Source organism: Lutjanus erythropterus, chromosome 14 (assembly GCF_056507025.1).
Source record: "Lutjanus erythropterus isolate fLutEry1 chromosome 14, fLutEry1.hap2, whole genome shotgun sequence".
NCBI classification, from domain to species: Eukaryota; Metazoa; Chordata; class Actinopteri; order Lutjaniformes; family Lutjanidae; genus Lutjanus; species Lutjanus erythropterus.
Window position 1 is genome coordinate 20,413,391 of NC_139330.1, and position 26,131 is coordinate 20,439,521.

General features: G+C 39.6%; 1 protein-coding gene across 1 annotated transcript; it reads right to left on the minus strand.

Annotated features, from left to right (window-relative positions):
* Positions 1-27: 27 nt before the first annotated feature.
* LOC146315513 (methylated-DNA--protein-cysteine methyltransferase-like) lies at positions 28-25,292 on the minus strand. The gene is made up of 5 exons (XM_084736520.1): positions 25,183-25,292; positions 21,996-22,144; positions 10,277-10,437; positions 4,334-4,473; positions 28-816 (listed from the first exon to the last, which is right to left on the minus strand). Exons 1-5 carry the CDS (start codon positions 25,201-25,203, stop codon positions 700-702), a joined length of 588 nt encoding a protein of 195 aa, XP_084592646.1. The 5' UTR covers positions 25,204-25,292; the 3' UTR covers positions 28-699.
* Positions 25,293-26,131: the final 839 nt, after the last annotated feature.

A 26,131-nucleotide genomic window follows, 5' to 3' on the forward strand; every position in this document is an offset into this window, starting at 1 on the left:
TACAATTAAAATGATGAAAAGGCAGGATTTGTCATTTTGAGACATATTTATTTAAACATGTTTAAAGGTAACAAAAGTGCAGTATATAATGCATAAGACATCTCCGCTCTAGGTGGATTATAAGGCGAGAGCAAACAATGAGATCTAAATGAAGACAAAACAAATGCTTCACTACAAAGCTTTGTAGCAGTAAAATTCAGAGCCTTTATCACTGGATGTTGAACAAAGCATTCACTTGGCAGGAAATTAAAAAACCAACGAGAGGTACAAAGACTAATTCTGCTTAGGAAAAAAAAAAACAACAACAACAACAATGCAAGAGACATATTTTTAAGGGAATAATAATTCTTTAGAAAAACCATTCCAGCACTATCTGGCAAACGCAACGGAGACCCACGGGAGCATATGTTTGTAATTCCTACTGTTCTCTGTTTAAGCTATTTTTGTACATTCTAATTCTGCAACAACTCTGTATCACATTAACTATGCAGCATCTCTATTCTTAGATTTAAAAAAAGGAGTATAAACTGAATATCTACAAGTACCTCCAGTTGTTCCACAGAGTGTGCCAAGCACGCTAAACTTTTTTATGGCCCTGTTTTGTGTTCTTAAAAAAAATACTGGCCTTGTGTGTGTGTGTGTGTGTGTGTGTCTACTGAATGAAGGACAGTTGGCCTCTGTCATGCTTTAGCCTTCCCCTCACTGCCTCTCATGGGTGAGCAGCCATTGTTTGAGATGGTTGCCCTTGCCGCTCATGTACGGCCCACTCTGTCCACTGCTCGAAATGACTCGGTGGCAGGGGATGAGGAGAGGAACCTGGCACGGGCAGACACAGAGAGAAGATTCAGCTTGGAGGAAATAAACATGTGAACAAGTTCTGCAAATATTTTTACGCACCAACGGAGACACTTTAAAAATGTTTGCCTCTGTTTTTTTATTTAAATGTTATTCTCCAATTTATAAATCCAGTAAGGAGGGTTGCAAAAAGCATATTTTCACCGTAAAAGTTTTAATCAGTACTGTTACCACAAAACTAATATTTGAAAAAAATACGGACTGGAGCTTTAAAAATCGACTGCTTTCTTATTCTCGGGTTGACATTTACTGTCACAGCACCACAACAGTTGGAGGTACTGATAGTAGACATGTATTATGTATTAAAGAACCTCTGATTTACTGCATAAACGGTATGACTTAAAAGTAACCAACGTGCAGAAAATATGAATCTGCACTTTCTTTTTTTTTGTTGTTGCCTTTTTTATGTTTCATGCACTGCATGAAAACAAAGTGCCACACCAGAAGTGTCTGGTTTGATCCTGCACAAATCCACATTCAGGGTGATGGCTCAGTCTTTGGGTATAAATGTTTTTTACTCTTTAATAGTGTAAAGCAAAGAAGCAATCAAAAATTAATGGGCAAAAACACCAGCAGGATGAATATTCAATCGAGAGGGTGTCAACATTAAGATCTGATAACCCTGTGATCATTAAAAAGAGGAAGTCGGTGGAGCGTTTACTCTTGTTGCAGACGACTGCCAGGGGGGTCCCGAGTTCTTTGTAAACTAAATGGCTGGAGAAAGATTAAACAAGCAAGCCTAAAACACTTCGATCATTGTGAATTCAGAACAAGAAGAGTGGCAATGGTTGGGAGTGAATCACAGCAATTATTTCTTTTAAAATATTCTTAATGTTGCCCTCATTTTGTTCTCGTTATAGCAAATAGAAAAACATCACAACCGCTGCTGCACTGTGACTGGATTCCTCCAATTTAACCGAGTTATCCCGACTTGATGGCTGCATCTCCAGCCTTTTATAGGAAAAGTTGGACATGCAGTGTGTTTCGGTTCAAATCCATCATTAAGCCCGCTCCCATATCAACAGCAATAAAACTTTCCGAGCCCCAGATTAACCTTGCAGACAGAGAAATACTGCTAGAGTATTCCAATCAATACTGTTCCCCGGGTTTGGAGGGAGAGCAGGGTACCCTCAAGGCCTTCGGATCTGCCTCTTCACTTGGGGGGAAAAGAGCACTACACCAGGCTTATCAATACTCAAATCCTGGTGAAGAAGAAGTGCCACAGAGAGGCGAGGATCGATTGAGCACACTGAGCTTTTCACAGCTGAAGCCTGAGTGGAGCAGCGCTACTGACAAGTAATTGACACTGACAATCTGACTCTGGATGTGTATCAGGAGCTGAGGGCTCAGGCTCCCAGCCTCCCTGACGAAAGGAAAGAAATGTCTGTAAAACATGAGACTGAGAGGTATTATACAGCCATCCAGAAGCGATGCCATTGGCTAATGTAACATATAAAGTATATAAAAAAGTAGCGAGTGGTTTTAAAAACACACAAATGTTATTTTTTATGGTTTATTTGCATTTATTCTGCCTTTGAAATTACTTTTTGTTATTATAAATGACTTTCTTCCCCACTTTAATAACAAAAGCAGCATCAGAGGAGAAGCATAGCACCGAGATGAGCTATTTCACAGCACATGTGAGGGAGAACATCTCACTGGCTGCATTTCTGCACAAGAAGTGTTCTCTGCCTCACAGAGCACACCGGTGGTGCCCACAGCACTACATGGGCAGAGCTAAACGGGCTTTGATCAAAGGGTTTGATCAAAAGAAGACACACCACTTGCCCTCTAGCCCTCCATTTTGTACACAGTGGATTCATGGGCAAAACGATGCGGGCCAGGTTTCCTACAAGAATCGGAGATTTGCAGCGAACATCTACAGTAAAGACTTGAGAGGACGGGAACAAAAGGTGTGGGCTTAAAATTGCGCTGTAGGTAGACTTTTACTTCTCAGCCGTTCACAGAGGGGAGGCGTTGATTTCGCCCATTGCACATATTCGAACACACCTACGGTTTAGATCACATATCCTGCATCAGGGAGATTTTTAAATATTATTTTATTATAAAACTCTAGTGGAGCACTCACATACTTTTCTGTAGGTAGTGCAGAAACAAAAGAGATGAAAATCACTCTACAGATCCTTACTTTTTATGTTTTTATTTTAATGGTAAGTCATTATTGGATCACATATGTTTAAATGTACCCACAGTATACATTAAACATCATGGTTTTTTTTTTTTATTTCTTTCTGTATGTGTGTATTTACCTGCTACTTATTTCACCATTTCATTAATTCATTTATTTAACCTTTATATAAACGTTTATACACAATTACAGCATAAAAAACATTTATGGAAACCCTTATTGCAGCTCATATGCAGTTGTTTCTAGAGCACAAGAGATATATCGGTCGACTGATATAATCAGCCTGATATTGGCCTATCACAGCTAAATCTGTCTATATCTGTATCTGTTGTCTGATATGCACCTGTAAAAGAACATAATACAGGATTTATTTGTTAGCTTTATGGATAGCATTTTATATATATTTGATCCATGTTCTGAATTGGGGTTTAATAAATACATATATTTTGCTCTATTTGTGTGGGTTTTTTTATCTAGAGTTATTTATAATTATTAAAAATACCAGTGAAAGTTTACAGTTTCAAACATCCTGCCATCATTACATATATTTGATAAAAGTGTTAATCCCTTTTGAGGGATCACTGCAAAAATTGTGTGTTTATGTATATATTCTGCATTCTGTATACTTTATTCTGTATAAAAAATACTGTCCCACATATCAATGTCAGATTTTTTTTTACTCCCTAATATCAGTATTAGAATCAGCCCCAAAAATCTAGTATCAGTCAGGCTCTACTTGTGTCACATAATCCAAATTACATTAAAGAATATTTAATTAGTGCCACAATTTATAATTATTTTCATTATTGATTAATCTGTCAATTATTTTCCCAACAAATCGATTAGTCCATAAAAACATCAGAAAACGGTGAAAATATCATCACAGTTTCCAAGGTGATGATTTCAAGTGTCTTGTGTTTTGCAAATGGTCCAAAACCAACAGATTTTTTGTTTGCAGTGATATGAAACAGAGAAAAGCAACAAATCCTCACATTTTATAAGACTTAACCAGAGAATTATTTGAATTTTTGCTTTAAAAAGTGTCTCAAATGATTAACAGATTATTAAAATACTTGCAGATGAATAATCTGTGGAATCAACTAACCAACTGATCATTTCAGCTCCATATTTAACACTGTAAGTGATGTTGTGGTTATGAAATTGCTTATTTACTACTCTTATAAAATTACTAATTAACCTGTGACTACAGGCTGCTTTACTGTTTGCACACAACATTCATTAAAATCTAATAAAAATGAAAACTTCCTCTCTCTGACTAAATAAAGTAAGTAAGAGAGAAGCCTGTCAATCAATGTCAGCCACACTCACCGGGTTCCTCCTCATGGCCCCTCCCACCGCCCGCACCGCTCTGGGGTTTCCCGCCATCTCAGCGAGGCGTTTGTACGAGACCGTCTCTCCAAACTTCACATCCCTCAGAAGTACCTGCAGCACGCGGCTGGTGAACGCGTCTTCACCACAAAGCAGAGGACAGAGAGAAAGAAACAGAGAGAGAGAACAGAGGAAGAGCAGAGTTCCTCGTTTAATCAGTCAAACTCAGACAGCTGACTGACAACAAGATAACAGTTTAGCAGATTATTACTCCTTTGAAATAAACCAGTGTTTTGAAGTTGGATAAATCACAACATTTTGATCCACTTAATAGTTTTTCATAATGTCCAACTGTGTGTTTTTTCTTCCTCTGACTCCCTCTTTCTCCTTTACAAGACTCATTAAACAACTAAATACATCGAAGTCCCTCAATTTGACCTCAGCACTAGTATCAACATGCTACAGAAGCAGATGTGAGAAAATTATTTCTATGGCAGAAAAATCTAGGTTATGCTTTGAAAAGGTCACAGCTAAAATTAAAAAAGTTCGCTCCTTCATTTAAAAGGATTAAGAGAGGCCAAAAAGACTGCAAATCTGCTCCAGATTTTTAATAATAATAATTTGAATGTTGCATACCATTTGTGGCAGTGGGATGACTTTGAGGTTAATCAGACCAATTTGTCCTTTTAATTGCTTTCTATTCAGAGTAGATTCATTATATCATCTTCACTTAAATGGCGGAATTCTTCAAATCATCCGCAGCTTAACCGACCACATTAACGGCTTTGATTTCATTAGCACTTTAGCAGTAGCATTATCTTTTTTTTTCTGGATTACCAGGCAGTGACTGAGAGGCGTGTTTGTCTAGCTCTGATTGCTAAAAGAAAAAGAGGGGGAAAAAGTATTTGAAGCATCTCGGAAACCTTGAGACACTGATGCACCGAGCTTGTGTTAGCAAGAGAACAACACTTTTTTTTTTTGGTGCGGAGAAGAGAACAAGATGGGGAACAATGGTCTCGTTATCAAGAGGGGGTGACATTCTTCTAGTATATACATGTACTCAGTCATGAAAATTCAATTAGTGATCTCCCATTCTCTCTCATTTATATGGTCTAAGAGAGCACATGACAAGTGATCTATGAGAAATCCCTCTAAATTGGCATTGTGTGAAAACATGTCACACCCCTGTCTCTCTTCTACAGAGTGAACATCCTTTGCTCCCCAGGCTCCCTCGCTACCTTATAGTCACTCTCCGCTACACAAAGCCACGCGAACAAGGCAATTTGCCTAAACTGGGGGGAATAAGTGTAAAACCTAAAGGGGATATATTTGATTGATGCGCACCCATGTGAGTTCTTTGTCTTGAACAAGGCCCGTAGGTACTGTTTAATAATTTTTCAGGTAATAATCACGCTGTCAACGAGATGACGGGCTCTTACGCAGACAGACTTAATGTTATGAGGAGATAAGATACACCCCTGAAATTTCTTTTATGCATTATTCTCCCTCATAAAGCTCGGATTTGGCCACATGATGTGCGTGGTACATATTGATATCGCTTTGTCACTGGTGGGTAGATGACAACTTGCCCAGACTGTGGCGAGGACAAATCCCCGTTGATGCAAACGTTATTGACAAACAACCAAAGTCAGTGTCATGCCAGCAGAGCTTCGCTTTCGCCTACGAGCAGACCGAGCAACAAGCTACAACAGGGGCTGTTTACACCTTTTATAAATCCTGTGCAGCTGTTTCTCCTGGAAGGTCTCACATCTCCAATAGTTTCTGGACAAAAAAACAAGTGGTCTTCGCTTTCTATCCGCAGCTGCAGAGGTTAAAGAACTTTGCCCTCATCAGTGTTAGTGACAGAGACTTCACGCAGGTCACTCGAGGTGACCAGCAATGATTTGGAGAGCAGTCCCCTAGCCCCATACTTCATAAAGGGCCTAATACGCTGTGTCTGGGGTCAGGACCCTCTTTAGATCGGGGTGCAGGGATGTCAATTGTTTAAATAAAAGTTGAGAGGAACCACTTACATGTTTACAGACATCCCATAATTATGTCACAGGTCATTACCTGCAGTGAGGCCAGGTGATAGGGCCACTGCAGAGACAGAGATTGACCCAGAGTGGAATCGAACCAATCCAGTTATTATGAAGATATTGACATATATGATTGATTGGCTCATAGTTTTATATATGAGAGCATTTTGAAAGCCAAAAAAAAAAACAATAAATTGAATTCCACCACCAGCTCTCCAGATCTTAATGATAGATTTTGGGAGATGACTTCCAGCTGACAGTCACCTCATACATGCCTGTGACAATAAAAAGACAATAGTGGAAATGCAGCTACCTCATTATCCTTTGTGTCTAATGGGAGGGAAGACTTTGACTCCCAGTCAAAGTGTCTCTTGAGTCTTGAGGGATCCATACTTTTGAAGGCTGACGGGGTGCTGATGATTCTCTGATTATTCGATATTCTGAAAACGTTCATTTCCCTAATTCCTCTCCACATCACAGGGGCGAGTCCTGGTGAGTGTCTCATCTCGCCCTGCGCTGTGCACAGGGGGAGGTTCAGGCTCCTGCAGGAACACAGTCATTTGGGCTTTGAAGAGCGCCCTTCCCCCCCTTTGCCTGGCCCCCCTCCCCGCATATTCCCTGTGCCGCTTACCGAGACTAAGATCCTCTCGTCTGTTACATATGGATGTATAATTAATGAGATAAGAATATGCATCGTTTTAGAACTCATGATGGTGTCTGTGTTTTTTTGAAGGGGGGGCTGAATGCGAGTGCACACACACACACACACACACACACACACAAACACGCACAAGCTCCCCGAGCAGGACACACGCACGCACTCGCCGCTCCTCTACCTCTGACGACCGAACTTGCGTGTGATGTTGCGCATGACAATCAGTCAGACAGTATAGAAAACTGCACCTCGCGCCTCCTTTCATGTCACCTCTGTTGCTCAGGTATATCGTGACAGCTAATATGAAAAGTGGCTTGTTTTGTCAGAAATGTGTAAATAAACATGGCAACACTTCAAGTGAAGGTCACAACTCAATATTACATGACAAGTGCAGCGAGAGCGCTGTCGCGTTCAGGTTCTCCCACAAGATAACTGAGCAAACAAAAGTTGGTTGTCACAGATTGTAATGACCTGATTAAACTTGTATTTTTTTTTCCCAGGCAGGCAGGCAGGCAGGCGGCTGCATGACTAGATCGAGGAGGAATTTGTACAGCAGCAAGGCAAAAACTAATCCTTAATATTTGTGAATCAACAAGCAAAAAAAAAAAGAAAAGAAAAAGGAAACCTTCTATTTTCCTCCCTCAAAAGACAAATACTCTTGATGCTCACATTTAACATTTTTATACTGGCATGGCCTGTGGTTCTGACTACTGAGAGCAATCCAAGCCTAAACCCTGTATTTACTGAGCCCCAAAACAACAGGCGAGGGAGAGAGGTGGAACACAGCACAATCACCTATTCAGATCAGGTACTAATGAAGAATTCCATCTATCCTGAAATTTAATTAAAACCCCAAAGACTTCAGATGAGATGCGATTTGAAAGAGCCTGGGGCTGGTACACAAGCACTTGGTGGCGAAGGGAATCACACTGAAAGTTGATATCGTAATTGGTCCTGATGTATTTCTGCATTGCCTTTGCGGGAGCGTGGGACTCATAGCTGTATACAGGGTCTCGATGGAGTACCTGCTCATTGAAAATGCCATCACTCAAGCACTGCAGATCTGCATGAAATTAGAGAGCGACTAAGGCCTGATTGCAGGGGAAGAGAGGCACAATTGTTAAATGCATATATTAGAGTTATTTTTTTTTTCCCTGTGTAGGTGTGCTTCTGGGTCTAAATGAGCGGCTTCTGCGAAATCTTTAAGTTAAAATGCAACGAGCGTCTCAGTGTGACAAAGAAATGTAATTGTTTTGAAAACGGCACGATAAGTTTATGATTTCAAAAATGAGTTGTCAGCCATCATGTATTGTTTGTTTCCTCTAAACAAAAAAATGCCACAGATATGAAAAATGTATGAATGAATGTATGAATGAATGAATGAATGAATATTTCATTGTCATGTCTGGTCATTTTCATGACCCAACCCTCTCGGGATTATTCAGAGACATTAACTACAAACAAAACATTCCAGCATGTTAGCCCGTCATTATCAAACAGCATAATGCCCATGGGTGGAAGTAACTAATTACAATTACAGTAATTAAGTAGTTTTTTTTGGGAATATTTTCCTCAAGTCTGTCATCTTACTTGGTACTCGGAGGAGAAATATGTAATACATTTACTGTAATTTATCATAAAATGACCTTGATATGGAATCAGAGATACTTACAACAACAACGCTACCGCCATGGTGTCCTCATTTGACATTTCTACTCCAGGCTGGGATTTTTAGGTTAAGTTTACCCATTTCATGTTATGTTCAAATTAATACAGGTTAAAGTTAAAGTGCTTCTGCTTTCTCTCTTTAACAAAATAAAATTAAAGTAGCCAGCAGTGACCTAAGCAACGAATGTTGGAACTGATGAATGTTTAAATTATGTATGTTTCTGCAAAACAAAAATAATGCAACAGTTGGTAGCAGTTCTTTTATAAAATAAAATAATAAAATAAAATAATTAACCATGTAATATCATGGTAGGTATCATCATAGTCCAGTACGGTATTGAGACATTTTTTTTATGACAATATTTTACCACTACATATTGAAACAGGAAGATAAAGAGGTGTAACTGAAGAGGAAAGAATTGAATGTAAACATTATGAGCTAAATGAGGTGGAGAATGAAATCATTTTACTTTTTACTATCCATTATATCATTATTTGTGACAAATATTGTTTGAAAAAAGTTCATGCTCCTGATTTTGATTTGACAGGCATGTGGAAACTCAGCCAGGCTGCGGGAACACTGCAGGTATGTAAGATGCAAACAACATCGTAAACTGACAATAACAAACAACTCCACACAGCTGTTTTAAAGCGAAACCAGTTATTCTGAAAGCAAAAGCCCACTGCTCCAAAAATACACACTCTGGAGTTTGTGTTCAGTCACATCCTGCCAGACTCCATTAACACATTGCCCATTTTAACCATTACAAACATCTACACATTTTCCAAGATTATTAGTGATTTTTTACGACAAAAACAGTTATTCCAGCCCAAAATAGAAATTTCAAAGGAGGACACTGTGTCTGCAATGTTGTTTGTCAGATAAGCTCAACTTAACGTTTCTTTAATCTCTGATGACATATCATGGTTGTAGATTTCCCCTTTAATATCACAATAAATATTGTATTGTTGACTTGTTATCTTGGTGTTATCGGACCTTGAGTTTTTGGTATGTCACATTCCTATAATATACCACATTTAACTGTGCTCAGGGTGATCTCTGATAATTAATTCCTCATTTTTGTCCTGGGTGCCCTCCATCATTCACTCCACAGCCACAGCTACCAGTTGAAAGGACACTAATTGTCCGTTTTGGGGTGCTTTCATTTTTACTCGCCCTAGGTGACTGGTCAAGCCAACAATAAGCTCATTCAAACTTTACCACCATTCACATGTTGTCATTGAAGAAAAAAAAGCTTCCTGTCTGAAAATGTCAAGAGTGGAATTCGATCAGTTTCAAAGAATGTGCCAAGAATCATGGAAAAGCTTGCCAAGACTAACACGCGTGGTAAGAGCTGCCACAGATTACTGAACCAAGTTACAGCTCTGTGTTCTGTTCTCTCTCCTGCGCTCACCCACTCACTCGCTTCTCCTCCGCTCTCAGTCTCTCTCCCCTCTCCCTCAGCCATAAAATACTTCATTATAACACAGTGAGCCAGTGAGTGTAAGTGATGTAACTGACAATTAAGAGTGAAAGCCTGATCCCAGTCATGGCTCTGCAAATATTTATCCATGACAGACCTCCTTGCAGGGCGGGGTGGTGAAAGGCAGGGAGCGGGAGACTCCCAGCGGTCCGCGGCTCACTGAAGTACGCCTGGAGCCATTCGACGCAGCGCTGCAACTCGGGGCTCGTTTCTGCCGGGCTATCGTTGACCACACAGCTCAGGGGGGCCTTGCCGCTCCTGTGAGGGATATAAGGCAGGATGGGGAGTTGAGGTGGGGATCAGAGGAGCAATCATAATACCCAATTCTTGGTTGGAACAGTGCTAAAATATGTCACAAGAGTGTAATAACATGCCACGGGTGATACAGATGCAAGATGACATAATTTGCTGAGTGAAAGTTGCTCAATCAAGACATGTTTAAAATCTAAAATTATGCATTTGGGCTGCAACAAATGCCCCTGGACTTAGAATGACCCGCAGCTAGACTCAATCTACCATCCCTTATCTCTTTAAGTAGTTTTAAACAAAAGCTAACTTAAGTTTTTATCATAAAATGTTCCTGCTGTAATATGTAATTCATTTAGCATGCATTTTCTCTGTGCATTTGATTTCTTTCATATTGTACTATTTCTTATGTCCTCAATTGTATTTTTAATTTTTCTTTATTGCATGTAATCAATGTGCACTTGACATGTAACTTTGCTGCCCTCTTATTCTTAAGAGAGATTTTATCTCAACTGGTTAAATAACGATTAAAGCTACTAAAAGGAGTTTTAACTGGTTTTGAAACTGTCTCAATTCAATAATAATGCCTCTATACAGCCTACATAAGCACACAAGACCATCCATAAAGTGAGTCACATTAGATGATTAAAAAGAAGCAGGAGGAGTAACTACAAGAAATTTTCACATTTGGATGATTTTGGATCTTCTTGTGGAAATAACTGGTAGTTCAACAATAACCACAAAAATATAACATTAAAAATGAAATTATTTTACTTAAATATTTTCTCTTGTTTCTTTTTAGCTGGCTAATGTACAACTCACTGTAACTATGCCTGGGAAAGTCTTGTTTCATCTAAGGAGTTTCAAGGAGAATCCAACAAGGTGGCAGCCATCAAGAATAACATTACAGACACAGCCAGCTGGCTTATTAAGGGTCTTGTTTGCTTGCGCAGGTCATACAGAGGCATCTATATTAAATTGAGACAGTTTCAACTTTCCTTGTTGTAGCTTTAATTAATTTTGATGTATTTTGGGGTTATTAAGGAGGAAATACTGCTGCTTTTGTCCACAGGGGCCTCCAAAATCATCGAAATATGAAAGCTCTTTGTAGCAGCTTTAAATAAAAAATAAAATGTGCAGGAAAACATAATTTTCTGAGTGAAACTTAAGTTGCTCATTCAAGTCATGTTCAAAAACTTGCGCATGTGGGCTCTGACAAACATCAGAGCAGTGAAAGACAGAAAGAAAGACAGTAATCCAGACGTTTGTTACAGTAGATCTATATTCATATGAAGTGCAGCATGATAGAGTATGAAAGAAAACATTGTCGGGTCATGAGGAACGGTGCTAACAGTTTATTTCAAACAACTTTAAGGGAGCAGAACCAGCAAAGGAAAAAAACAGAAGAGTTTTCAAAAGTCTTGCAGCTGTTACGGGAAAAAGTTAAGAGCACAGCGTTAACAACAGTTTCAACTCTGCTTGGGTCTAGTTTATAGTTCATGACAAGAATAAATGGATTTTTTGGCCAGAGCAGTGCTGGCCAGCAAAGCGCTGCACTTGGACGTGCATCTTAGCATGAGTAGATGCTTGGAGGAATTTGCCGATGGTTGAGTTGGCATCACTTAACAGCTGAATTTCTCTCCGCTGCTGACCACCCCCCAGGTCAATGCAAGCAGACTGACCCATATTTGACACTTAAAGACCCTACTGGGAAGGTCCTCTCTTAGCATGTGCATTACTGCAAAGTGGACCTCAAGCTGTGTTGTGGATCTAACGCTGGCCGCCAATTCCATTAACTGGTGTACAGGACTTATAAATAAATAATATCACCATTTAAGTGCCCCTTTTTCAAAATTGGCTTATCCTGTACGGTATTAATAATAGACATTTACTTTGTTAAACACACAGACCGTCTCTCTCCTGCGCTGCCGTAACAACGCGGCCCTAAAGTGTTTTTACACTTCTGCAGGTCACAGTTTGAGCAACGTTTTATATTGGACACATGAAGCTGAGGTTTACTGGAGTGTTATGACTGAGCAGGTCAGTTTTCAGGGAAGCCGCTCTGCCTGCTAGTTTGTGGCTGTGCGATGGAAATCTCCCGGGTGCCGTTTAACAGTGGGTGTAAATACAGTAAAATGTGTAAATACTCTCATTTCTAAATAAACCGCACAGCAGTTTATAGCGGAGTGGTGAAAACTCGGAAACCCACCGGCAGGTCCTGCGCTGAGACCCGCTCAAACAATGGCCATGGCTCATGGCAATCTCTGTCGGCATGGGTGAGTGCCCAGCCAGCCCCTACTTGTCATTGTCTCTCCTTTCTATCCCTCCCCTCCCCTCCCTTCCCCTTCCTCCCCCCAGCTCTCCCTCCTCATTTCCCCCTCTCTATTTCTCTATCCTCCCACTCCAGCTCTTTTGGCTCCCCACCACCTACACCCCCAGACACCCACCCACCCGCCATCCATCCCCCCACCTCTCTTTCTCTCGGCAAGGATCTTCAGGCCACTGTTCCCTCTCTACAACCCTATCCCCTCCACCCCCACCGCGCCTCCTCCCACCACCTCCTCTACCCCTCCACAGCCCCTCTTTCTCTCTGAGAGGATGTTCCAGCCGCTGCACACTGACAGCTCGGGGATATTGTGTGTGGAAATGTTCCTGTTGGACCCGCAGGCCCTTACAATCTACCGGACAAAGGCTAGAGCACCTTTGCTTAAGGCTTGGCACCTTTGACCTCCAGCTCACACTTCAGACTTGTCACCGTGGCTAATTTTCCCTCTCCCCTCAGCCCTCCGTTATGGATGCGCCAGCTTTAGAGGTGTTTTGAGTGATACAACATTGACAGTAGTAAAAGTTAATGCAATGCAGTACATGTTATGGCCGGTAAACAACACCAAAATAAATAAATAAAAGTGGAACAACATCAGTCGAGCTGAAGTCTGTCACCTCTAGGTGCAATGGGGGATTGTTTTTAAAGAGCATGTGGGCAGTGGAGATGTAGCTGCGCTGGCAACATTTCCAGTCGCTTCAGTGAATCACAAATCAAGCAGCATCATGTGATCTTTATAGAGTCCAGACCAGCACATTACAAACTCTGCCCTCTTCAAGTGAGAGATTAGAGATGTGTAATAAATGTTGGGCTAATTACAAAGACACTCTCTGAGGAGGAGCAATCTTCATATTGTCTTAAAGTAACTCCAGTCCTCTGTATAAAAACTAGGACTAAGGCTTATAAATAATAACTTGATATTGTTCTATTTTGTAGTGAACAACATATATGACAATATACACATTTTCTCTAAAATAACTTACTGTAGATCCTCAAATTGTGCAAACATATGTTGATCTTATAGAATGATGATGCATTACTGTGGATTAAATTAACAAACAGTATATAAAGTAGTTAGGACTGGGCTATACTGACAGTGACGCTTTCACAAAATATTATCACAATTAGAGTTTTTGATAAAAAAAAATCACCAATAATGTGGATATTAGGGCTGCAACTGTGATTATTTTCAGTATAGATTCATCTGTTGATTATTTTCTGGTCTGGTAAATGTCAGAAAATGGTGACAAATGTTTTCCAAAGTCCAACGTGACATCCTGATGTGACATTTAAATCAAAAAATGACTCAAAATGATTCAGCAATTATTAAAATAGTTAACAATTAATTTTATTCGTCAATTAAGAATTGATTCATAGTTGTAGCTCTAGTGGATATAATGACTAAGTGGGTAAAGGCAAATAATAGAACAGCTATAACAGTCTCAGAAAATGACTTTACTTTACTTGACTACTACAATGCAGCCTTTAAAACCAAGACAAGATGACACTTCCACCATTTCACGATATAATCCAAAATGGTATCTAGTCTCATGTATTGCCCAGCCCGAACAAATTATAATTAGTAGTGATTATAAGCAATATTTCAATAACTGTGTTTCACAAGTGTGTGTCAGTTTGAACAAACAAATCAAATTTGGTTAAAGCAAAATTGTTATTTATTATCTTTTGATGAGTTAAAATCCTACTTTTTTTCAGTGTCCTTCAGGCGTTTACTGTTTCATCACAGGTAAGGAAATAAGAAACTAATTCCAAACTAGCCAGGATCTGCTGCACTAAAAAGAATATTTCCCTTGATAGAAGATTGTGATTTGAGAAAATTTCTAATATTGTGCTCCTGTCACAATCAATTTCCAATTACCATAAATCATTGCTGCGTAAAGTGGGAGTCATTTGGAGTTCTACCTATTTTCCAACTCTAATATAAAGAATGAATTGGGCATTTATATAATGTTGGAGGTTATTTCATTCATCCTGGAAGAAACAATCAAAGGAGACAAAGGAGAAAAAAAAGAGAATAGCTGACATTAAATTTGTCAATTTCCTTTGGCATATTCCGTATCTCTAGTTGCACAAGACTTCAAGTGAGACTTTTTCTATCAGCTACAGACATAAGAATGAAACAGGTTAACCACAGGATCTAATTGAAAGGAATCTGGCGAAGGGTGTAATGGTATATTGCACAAAAAGGGGGAAAAACTCAGAACTCATGCCTCCATCCTGTGAAGCGTGATGGCGCTCATCCCGACTCGATCGGCTGTCACTTTTGACACAGCCTGCCAGAGTTCTCCTTCACCGATCATGGGTAACATGGCGGGTCAGAGGATGAAATAGAAAAGGCCAAGAGCAGTCCAATATTTTCCTCAGCCTTATAGCTGCAGATACTTAACTCAGAGACGTCAAAGACTCAAGAGAGCATGAAAAAAGCCTAAAATGACTGTCTAAAAAGGGAAAAAAATACAGCATGTCTCTATGAATGTCAAGATCCTGATGGTCTCTGAGCCAAAGGCTGTGATACAATTGTAAGCCACTTGCTCAATGCGGCTCGTTCAACCATTTGAAGATCATTCAGATGCCTATCTGACTACAGCGGCAGTTAAGTCGAGCGCTTTCAGAGTTGTGAGCTGTAAGGAATGCTTCCTATTCTGTTCTGCGTTTTGTGCTCCGCCGTTTCAAAATAAAAACAACTGGGCCAGATAAACTGCTCTCCAGATATCCAACAACTCTTATTAGCGAATGTCCGCCGAAGAGGCCGCAACGCTCAATCCAATACATAAAGGTGGTGGTAAAATACTGCAGAGTAGGCAACAAAGCACACAACAATTAGGTCTTCTCCCAACTGGCTAGCCACAGGAGTCAGTGAAGGCATGTATTACCAGAGCCTTAACTCTTACTCCATTATGTAGTGTATCCACACCCCGACGCAGCAATGTTTATCTACAACAGACTACTGAGCAGTTTCAAATAGTGTTTTTAGCCTCTATTCTCAAGTGCCACAGTAAGAGATTCCAATTACCCGAATGGTAAGGAGCCAGTGAGGGAGGCATAAAGTACATTAGGGATCCCCTGTAACTGCAGGGACCTTTTAGAGCCTCCGCTGAAGAGGGCCGGGAGACTGGGGGGACAGTGACCCTGCATGGATAGCCTCTGTCAAAATTTGACCACGTCAAGCTCAAAGGCATTATGGGAATCCAGTGTCACCAAGTCCTAATTACTGTCTGTGTTCAGAGCAAATTACTGCCTTGTTCCTCTGATTAGCGAGGAGGCTAATCTTCACCTGTGTACGCCAGCACTGCTGAGGGCCCTTGAGTGTTAGCGCTTCGTCTTCTGTAATTTATTTTTAAATCAGTGCCCGCTCCCAGGAGTTTTGAGTGTTTTGTTGTGAACCGCTTACCATGATCCCCACCACCGCCCCCTCACCCCTAAATCCTTGACTAAATCCTTGTTTGGTGCCGCAGGAAGATAAGCAAGAACAACACTTGGGCATAATTGACTCGTACTCCTCTCCAAGATGTCAGAGCGGAATCATCTCTCTGCATATTGCTTTAGTATGTCACACACTGTACACTTCTGCATGTTGCAGATATAGAATCCAATCAAGTTCTAAAACAAACTACCACAACCCTCGTGCTGGAAAAAACTTCCCGGTCGACAGCAGGGAAGAAAAAAAACAACAACAACACAAAACAGAAAAAAAAAAAAAAAAAAACTGCAGGAGCTGCTTTTAGCTGCATCTCCACTGCGAAGGGTAACTCTCACTCGGCTCCTGTCCTCACCCTGGAGGTTCTGCTTTAGAAACCACAACATTTGCAGATTTTCATCCGAGTGAATGTCAGTGTCTCGTCTGTGTGGGGCGGTTTACAGGTAGTGTGTTACACAGGTGTTGGTTTACACAGGAAATGGCACATGCAGCCTGATTGGGACGGTCCCGAGAGATGGAGGCATAAACATAGAGCACAGATGGGTCCAGGGGCCAGTGGGAGCAGCACCTTAATGAATACGCAGCTGAGTACTACACTTCACAACATGCAAAACAATATTCTAAGGCCGCAGTAAAAAATAGAACAAAAATCATCTGAATATCATTACACAATGAATTATTCATGCCATTTCTAAAGGGACTCCGTCAAAAAGTCTCCCGCCTTGCTTTATTGATGGTTTCATTCAATATCTCAGCACATCACAGTTTGTATGACAAAGCAGTTTAGTTACAAATGTAAGCAGTTTATTTAGTACAGGGTTTAAGCAAAATGATAATTTAATCTGATTGCAATTATGTGGTAAACTAAAATATTAAGGCTGTGTAGGGGTGGGCAACACGGCCCTAAAACAATATCACAATATTTTAGGGTATTCTGCAATAACAATATTCTTGATGATATGACAAAACACTGAAAAATATTTTTGGTTTAGAATCCAAAATAGCTGTTGGGCTCTCCTCTCTGGATTTTTGGCTCTCCTTGTACCCAGCTGGGTGCTTCTGCTTCTGAGATGGTGAAATTAATTTGTTGTATTGCCACCTTTTGTTGCTACAGTCCTCTTGCACTTCCTACATAGATCTTCTGTAATCAAACCACTTCCACACGGCTGAAGTCATAATATTGCCATTATCAGGATATGAATAATTTTGACTTTTTTGTCACAGAACAATTATGGAAAATTATGATATATTGTGAACAATACGGCACACCCCTACTGCTGTGCATTGACAAGAATCTGGTGATAAGATATGTATCAAGATACAGGGGTTACAATTCAATATATTGCAATATACAGTGATACGTCAAGAAAAGCGATATATTTCTATTTTTTGATTAAATTTTTCAGACAACTGACACAGTATAAAGAACACACAACCATATGCATAAAATCTGAGATTTACTTTTTTAGGCAAACAGGAAAATGAAGATTGGGGATACAACTAATAATTATTTCCATCATCAATTAATCTGTTGATTATTTTCACAATTAGTTGATTAGTTGTTTGAGCCATACATTGTCAGATGGTGTAAATGGAGTGGTGAAAATGTTTTCCAGAGCCCAAGGTGACATCCTCAAATGTCTTGTTTTGCCCACAACCCATAGATATTCAGCTTACTTCTTATACCCCTCTGGCCTGGTGCCAAACTTTGATACTTTTAAATATTATATCAAATATTCTCTCAATTTCCTCATTTAAGTCCAGTTTTTCGAGGCTGAGTAAATTGTGCAAAGTCAGTTTCTCCAGGTGCTTCCAGGTCTTTGACCAGCTTCTTCCTTTAAAGTAAGTAATTGCACTGTAATGTGTAATGTAATTATCCTTTTGCTTATAATGTCTTTTTATTTTTTAAAAAAGCATCACTCAAGAACAGATATCTACACTGGTACCAGTATTGGCATTTTTGATAGCCAGCCCTGTGGACCCCTACTAAATATAAAAGAGAGGAAGAGAAAGAAAAACAGACGGAGAGGAAAAGAGAGAGAAATTATAGTGGAGAAAAAAAAAAGATGTCGTTGATATGGTTCCCGGTGTGTGAGCACATCATGTAAACAGGCCCCAAACAGGGAACACATTTACCATACTGCTATTCAGTGTGAACCAGGACATTGATTCACAACACTACATGAGTGTGAGAAAAACGATAAATGCATCACCTCAGATATTTCACACCAGCGTTGGTAGTGTGTAAAAGCTGTTGTGACAGCTTGGGTATTAGGGCTAGATAGATGGAAAATGTCTGGCTGCTTATGAATGCCAATGTGACTGGGGTGACGGCTTTGACACAAAAACACTCCACCTCAGAACAATTAGGCTGTTCTCAGGCCCCATCCAGTGTTGTCAGTGATAATGGAAAGCTGTGAGGATAACTGGTGATAAATAGACTTTAACACCCTCCTCCTTAAGACCAATGCAGTCCTGCAGTCCCTCTCATATGCTTAACTAATCATGACCATGGCCGGCAAATTCATACAAAAGACTAATTACTGTTGTACTTCACTTCAGTCTCAAAGGCCTCTTATATAAGGACTTGGGGGTTCTCTTGCCTCTTTTCTCCTCTTGATGGGTATTTTTTTTTACAAGTAGGCCTCATGCTAGACAAAAGCGTTTAAAAATTGGTGATTGCTTTCATCCGCTTTAATTACATTCAGAAATGGCATTTCTGCCACATAATACACCCCTATTGTTTCAGAATTATCTGGCTTGGGGAGTAAAATCTACAATATTTGACGATGCTCCCGAGCTAAATCGCCTCTTGAAATTGAAATATGCTGCCGAAATACAAAATAAAAAGCAAGCCTTTGCTGCTGATATACTGGAAGCTCCTTGGCTTTCTGCAGAATGCTATTATTATGCATATCCAGGTAGAAAGTTAATTAACCCAAAGCTTAAGCTAATTATGGTAGCAGAATGCTATCAACCAAACGCTTTCAGTCAGACAGCTGTCCAGAATTTCATTTGCTAATCATTTGTCTTTTGCCGGAGCATATGGTACATTTCCCCACTATCACAGCAACAACAAACAGATGAAAATCATTAACTAAAAACAATGTGCAATGTGAAAAATCAGACACAGATTTATAAGGCTTTGTGTCAGAGAAAAAAGGCGGATTTATGGCCTGGGAAATATAATGATAATTTTGGGTTTTAGCCACTTAGGATTTTAGGCAGCCCACGTGACCTGGGTGTGCTGGGAATTCAGATGCACAAATATATTGTTTATATCTATATGCAAATGAGACAGAATGTTTATCCGTGTAAAATTAATTACAATTTTCTATAGGAGCATATGCAAAGAGCTTGTTCCTTACAATTTTTAGCTTCTAGCACATTTTGTGCCTGTTTTTTTCCACACAATATTTTTTATGTTGTTAAAAGTAGAAATCCCTCAGCTCAGAATTAAATCAATTATTTTCCAAGAAATGCTTCATGCATTATTTTTTCTTTTCTTCTCATAAAAACACATCATATTGGCTGTTAAAGGGTGATTGATATCAGCATTGCCTCGCGACATTATCAGGCAATAAAGGCTACTCAGGTTCTAATGCAACATGTCATACACAGGCTCCTGTAGTACATTTCTATTGAGGACCTCACAAGCTAAATTGCTTTTTTCCTGCTCCCCCACATCTCAGCCAGCTTGACAGACAAATTGATCAAAGCATTGTAAAATAATATGCTCACAAAATGTCTCGGGGCAGGAGTCCAGCCCTTTTTTCATTTTTCACCCTAATAAAAAAGTACTCTATGATTTCCTCTGTATTATGTGTCTGTGCTCTGTGTGAAAGAGGCAAGAAGCATCATATTTCAGATAATAGTAATCTCCTGTAAACAAAATGCGTATCATTTTTCTGTGAACGCCGAGGCCATGCTAAAAACTAAAAGGGGGGAAAAAGCTGGTTAACAGGGAGGCTGGTGCGTAGGGCCCCAACAGGGGTTGTTGAGATGTAATGAATTTGTTCATCTGATGGTGCCTTCAGGGCTGTCGTTAGACTGGCAGAGGAGGTTGATTTTAGGAAATGTTCCTAAGATCAGTTAGGAAGCAAAAGGGGCTTGAGACGTTTCTATTAGAAAGAGCTGACGGTCATGGTGTGTAAGCAATACTTCAAGGGCGTTTATGTAGCTATAATAGCATTTATCAATAACTATCTATCAATGCCAACAATGCTTTTGTTGCTGCTGCAGCTGTTCAACACCAACCTATAGTGAATTCTGAAAAAAAACAAGAAAGCAAACAGTCATATAAGCCATCAAAGCTGTGACTTGCTCACAAACATCTACTGTAGGTCTTCCTGTATGTTATGCATGGACGTTATCTATTTCCCTTATCCAAAATATGCTCTTAGAGATCATTTATCACACTGACTTCCTAAGCCTGTGCCACACCACATCCAAAGCTAGAAAGAGCCTTGTTTAGTATGTCATAAATAAATCAATGGAAATGGCTGATTTGAACTATTACTGCTACAGGCGGGCTTTTGTGAGATCTACATGTAAAGCCGGTTGCACAGATAAGCCTATATTTTGTCACTTTATCTCGCCTCCCTTAATGCCTGTTTACATTGCGTTACTCCATATATCTGAGGTGGCTCTAGTTCCCCTGCCCTGTGACAATAACGTCGCATTCAACTGGTCGTGATAAAATCTAAACATTTTCTTTAATGATTTCTTGCTCACACCTTTGAGAACATACAGAGACAGCGACGTGATCGAAGCCTCACTTATGACCGACGTAGCAAATGATATTAAACTGAGAAATGATCTAGTGATGCGAATCATTAAATTCATTTGCATATTCCTACTGAACCTGAACACACAAATTAAACCCTGTTCACAAGGAGACGGAGAAAGGTGCTTGCGCATGGTTACAGGACATCTTCCATAATCAAAATTCCATATTATTAATTTTCTCACTTCAACTCATTAACAACAAGTGGAATGTTTTTACTGCTTGATGAATTTTAGGAAATAGCAGACAGTCGGGAAGGAAACACATGTTGAGGTATAATATACAAGGTCATTAATGGGTTTCCATAAATTAGAATTTGAACATACATTTTCAAAAGGATAGCTTCCTATCCGGGTGCATTTGGAAATGGTTTAATTTCCCAAACCATTCAAGTTTATCAAATGCGAATCTGCGATACATGGATATTTAATTTCAATCTAATCAAAACTAATCTGAGATGTAGGATGTGGACCTGTAAAAATAAGGAATAAGTGCTTATTAACGCTGAGTTTAATCAGTTTCAATCGCTTCAGTAAGACTGTCAACATTCTAACAATTTTGAGGGATGGGCAGGGCATGAAATGCAATCACGTATTACATTTCAGAGTGTCGGTTGACACTCAGAACTACTGCATGCAACTTGGAGGAAACATAAATAAACAGGAGCGAACAGTCCATGCTCCCCATGGCCTTTGCTGACCCCACAGACATCAGCTCTAATCAACTCCCTTGTGGGTAATAAACAAGTTATTTTTCTGAAATTTCAAATATACTGCAGGAAGAATCACAACCACATGCCATCAGAAATCTAATTTCAAGCCCAACTGTATTCTAGTGCCCCTCATATTTCTAGTGCCGGCTCATATTTGCCCAACTTTCTCCAGGATATTTCTTGTGGGATCTACAAAAATGCCCTGCTTCCAATGAGGAATGGTGGCACTCCATCACAGGAGTGGATTCTGTCCGCCTGTAAATTTCACACCTTTGTTTATCACGTCACCATCCCGGCTGTTGTACAGTACCTTTCAGCAGGTGCGACATCCATTAGGATCTGGATGGTGTGCACACCATTCTCACATCCACTGACTTGGATCGTCCCCAGGGGGCTCAGCAATGAGATGGTCTTCTGAGTGCACTGGCTCTCCCTCTGCTTCTTCATCTCGCTGCCCTGCTAAGGAAGCACAAATTACACTCGTTCATTGACATATTCATGTGGCAACTTTCACAATTTCCCACACATATTTGCATTGAATGATCTATTGAAAACCTAGCGGGCCACCACCGGATGATGACTTACATATTTGAACACCTAGCCTCCAAACACTGTCATGATGTGACTTGATCCCCACATTACTATCCAATATTTCTTTTGTGCATGGAAAAGAATACGCCTATCTAACCAATAAATCGCCCATTTTTTCCCCTCTTTCTGTTCTATATATCACATAAATGAGAAAAACAATGCAGTCTGTTCCCTTGTCTGGTGGGGGATTCCCAAGATAGCTCGACATTATTTTCAATCCGTCATTTTTGGTTGATGGTCGGGATGTTTTTCTAGCATTAAATTTGTTCCTTAGGGTGCAACTCCGATGGGATTCTGGTTTCCAGCCCTTAACAACAGCAAAAACGTGCAGCTTTTCTGACGACTGAGATGGATACTGGCAATAACCAGACAGCAGTTCCTTTTTTATTTTTACTTTGAGGGAAGGAGAGATGATTGACTATGTTATATGTGAGTTTTTGAGAGATGGGGGTTATAATAAATAAAGGTCACATTGATTGTAAGAGTTTCAACTAAGGAAACCTTTCCTTCCTGGAACCTTGATCTGAAAGTGTATAAAGGGTACAAATAAAATATCTCTCTCTTTTTTCATTTTTAGTAGCACATGCAATTTACTTTAAGAATTTCTAACTCATATGTTTGTCTAATAATTGTGACATATATAGAGCTGCAGCTAATGATTATTTTCACCATCTATATTCTGCTGAAACTTTTCTAAATTAATAAATTATTTGTTTAGTCTATGAAATATCAGAAAATAATGAAAAATGTTGATCACAGTTTCCCAGAGTCCAAGGTGACATTTTCACATGCATTGTTTTGTCCGATACACAGACCAGAATCCAAATATATTTACTTTACAAACATAGACAGCTTGGGAAAGTAGCAAATCCTCAAATCTGAGAGGCTGTAACCACAATTTTTGCTCATAAAAGTGGCTCAAACAAACAATCAATCATCAAAGTAGTAACAATTTCAAAAAATAGCAAAAAGTCACTTGACTTATCATTACTTCAATTAATCATTGCAGCTCAAGTATGTCAACAGACTTGTCACTTTCAGCAAATTTTGTCTGCAATATTTACATTTTAAATCTAAAAGGATTTTTTTTAAATCTGTAGGTCCGATCTTTATCAGCGAGACAAACACTTCAAAAAGAAATTCACCATGTGCTTTAAACTTGTAACACTCACTAAATGCAGTCTTGCAGACTAATTCTGTAATCAAGCAACATTAAACAAACTAGAGCTAAAACAATTAATTGATTGATTGCAACTTGCTACTACTCTGATAATTAATTAATCCTTTCAATCTACATTTTCTCTAGGAAAAATAACAACAATTCCTCAATCCAGCTTCTGATATGTGAGGTTTTTTAGAACTGCAATTAAAAATTATTTTCATTATCGATGAATTGGTTATTTTCTTGATTAATAGATTAGTTGTATATAAAGTGCTAAAAAATTTGAAAAATGTTGATCATTTCACAAATCCTGAGATTACAAAGTTAAATATTTTGTTTTATCCACAACCCAAAGAAATTCAGTTCACTGTCATAGATGAGTAAAGAACCCACAAAATAGTCACACTTGAGGAGCTGAAAAAAGAGAATTTGGACTTTTTTTTAAATTAGAATGATCCAAATGATTAATTGATTGATTGATTAATTGGAAATCACTTTAATAGTTAATTAATAATCAATTAATTGATCAGTCTAGAGGATTTGCAGCTTTTCTTTGTCTTATGTGATAGTATACTGAATTTTTGGGAGGCTTTAGACTGTTGGATGGACAAAATAGGCAATCTGAGGGTGTCACCTTGAGCTTTTGGACACTGTGATGGACATTTCGAACATTTTATAGACCAATTTATAACCAAAGTTATAACAAAAATATAGTTGCAGCCCTAAAGCAATTTGGAAAATAAAAAAAATAAAAATGCTCCACTGCTCAATTCAGTCTACAGTTTTAATTTAAGAATGGCTGCATTTATTTTTAGATTAAACAAAGACTGTGTGATAAAAAGTAGTCATGCATTTACAGTATTTCATTTAAGACTTGCAGTTGCACCCCCTCTTCACACACACACACACACACACACACACATACACACACACCAGCACATCTGTCATGGTATGCGATCACAAATGCGTCTGCTTCAACTTTCTTGTTTCTACTCTTGCAGCTCTCACTGTATTCATCGGGGGTTTGCCTGAACTGACAATAAAGGCGAGAAATTTCTGAGCCAAACAATGGTACAGTGCACTTTGGATAAGCGCTGCACACACCGCCTGCCATTTAGCAAGCTGGTAATAGACTCATAGATAGAATAATGGACTTTGGCAATAATGGCCCTGGCTAATAGTCTCTACACTGATTAAAAATAATGCTATCATGTTTGTTTTGTGCCGTTTTCGGTGCCGCAGACTAGTCTTAAGTGACTATTTGAATGTTTGGATGTTTACCCAGCTCTTCACGGTGAGAAACAACAAACAATAAGCAGCTTGTGTTGTTAAAAGTCACTGGCAGCATCCTCACGCTCGTCAATCATTTGACTCGTTTCTCATTAGACTAGTTCCTGGTCAAACCTGCGTGATTAATTGAGTAGAAAGCGCTGTGACTGCGCAGGTGTGAAAACGCAACATGTGTCCTTATTGTGCGATTTTAGATGAAGAAAATCCATGCCGAAATGTACACGAAGACTGCTCGAATTATTCGAGTGTCTTAAATGTCTTAACGTGATTAAAACACGCCTTTAATAATAAGAATGCACTTAAAATGTCGAAAAGATAAGCGGGGCTTCGTTTTTTAATGGGGGCCAATGCTAACTTCCTCAAAACACAGCCCGCGGTAGCATAATTTCTGAACTGCCGATATGTCAGGCTTGTTAAAGGAAGTTTAACGTTATAAATTAGCTCTCTATCTTACAATGAAGCCTTTAGCAATCATACGGCGTCTGTGCGATGTCCGCTTCTCCTCCCTCTGCAAAACAAATGTGACAGAAAGTCTCTTCCTGTTTCTCCAGACTGCGTGGTCGAGCCGGCCAATCACGAGAGGCAAAAGTCTGCTCTCGCTTTGTAATTGGCCGGTATAAAGTCCCCGCTCCTCCCCCTTGCCAGGGACAGACACAGAAGGCTTGTCAAATGGGTCTCAAGTTGGGATTTGGGGTCCTTCAGGGGGTCCCCAGTACACCAAAGACTAGTACTAATGGTAGTGATTTAGATATTTGATTTCCCTGATATTTTTACAGCAGGAGAAATATGATAATACACATTGAACATTAATTTCAAACATGGTTATCTTTCCTCTTATATCTGAGGCATTTATCCAAATCTATATCTCCAGCGATAGCTTCCCAGTGAGGTCTTTAGGGTGTCAGACATGTTTGTGGTTAAAAAACACCTATGTTGCTCCAACAACCAATAACATCTTATGTATTATCAACTAATAAAGTCAGCATGTTATTATGAACACCACATGAGGCCGAACACACTTCTTTTATTAGGGTTTTATGCAGTTTAAAGGACAGGGAGTTGCCCCATGTTGCCTGGAGCAGTCATAGATTTAACCAAAGCATATATTTCAGTCATCATGACCAAGTCTGTGGCATCAGTCATGTATTGTTTAAAAGTGTCTGTTGTCCTCTGCAGCTTTATTTTTATATCTGTGCTGCCTTCAGCTCTCTGCATGCCTCCGTTTGGAATGTGTAGGCCGGCGTGGGCCTGTGGCCCACACCCCATCTCAGCGGTGAGGGTGGGAGCGGGGGAGAAAACGCCACCCCTGCAGAGACCATTTTGAAATCTGTGAGGATTTCCGTGCCATCTGGACCCGCTGCCAGTCTGCCCCAGATAGTAAGGGTTGGCAACGGTACCCGACG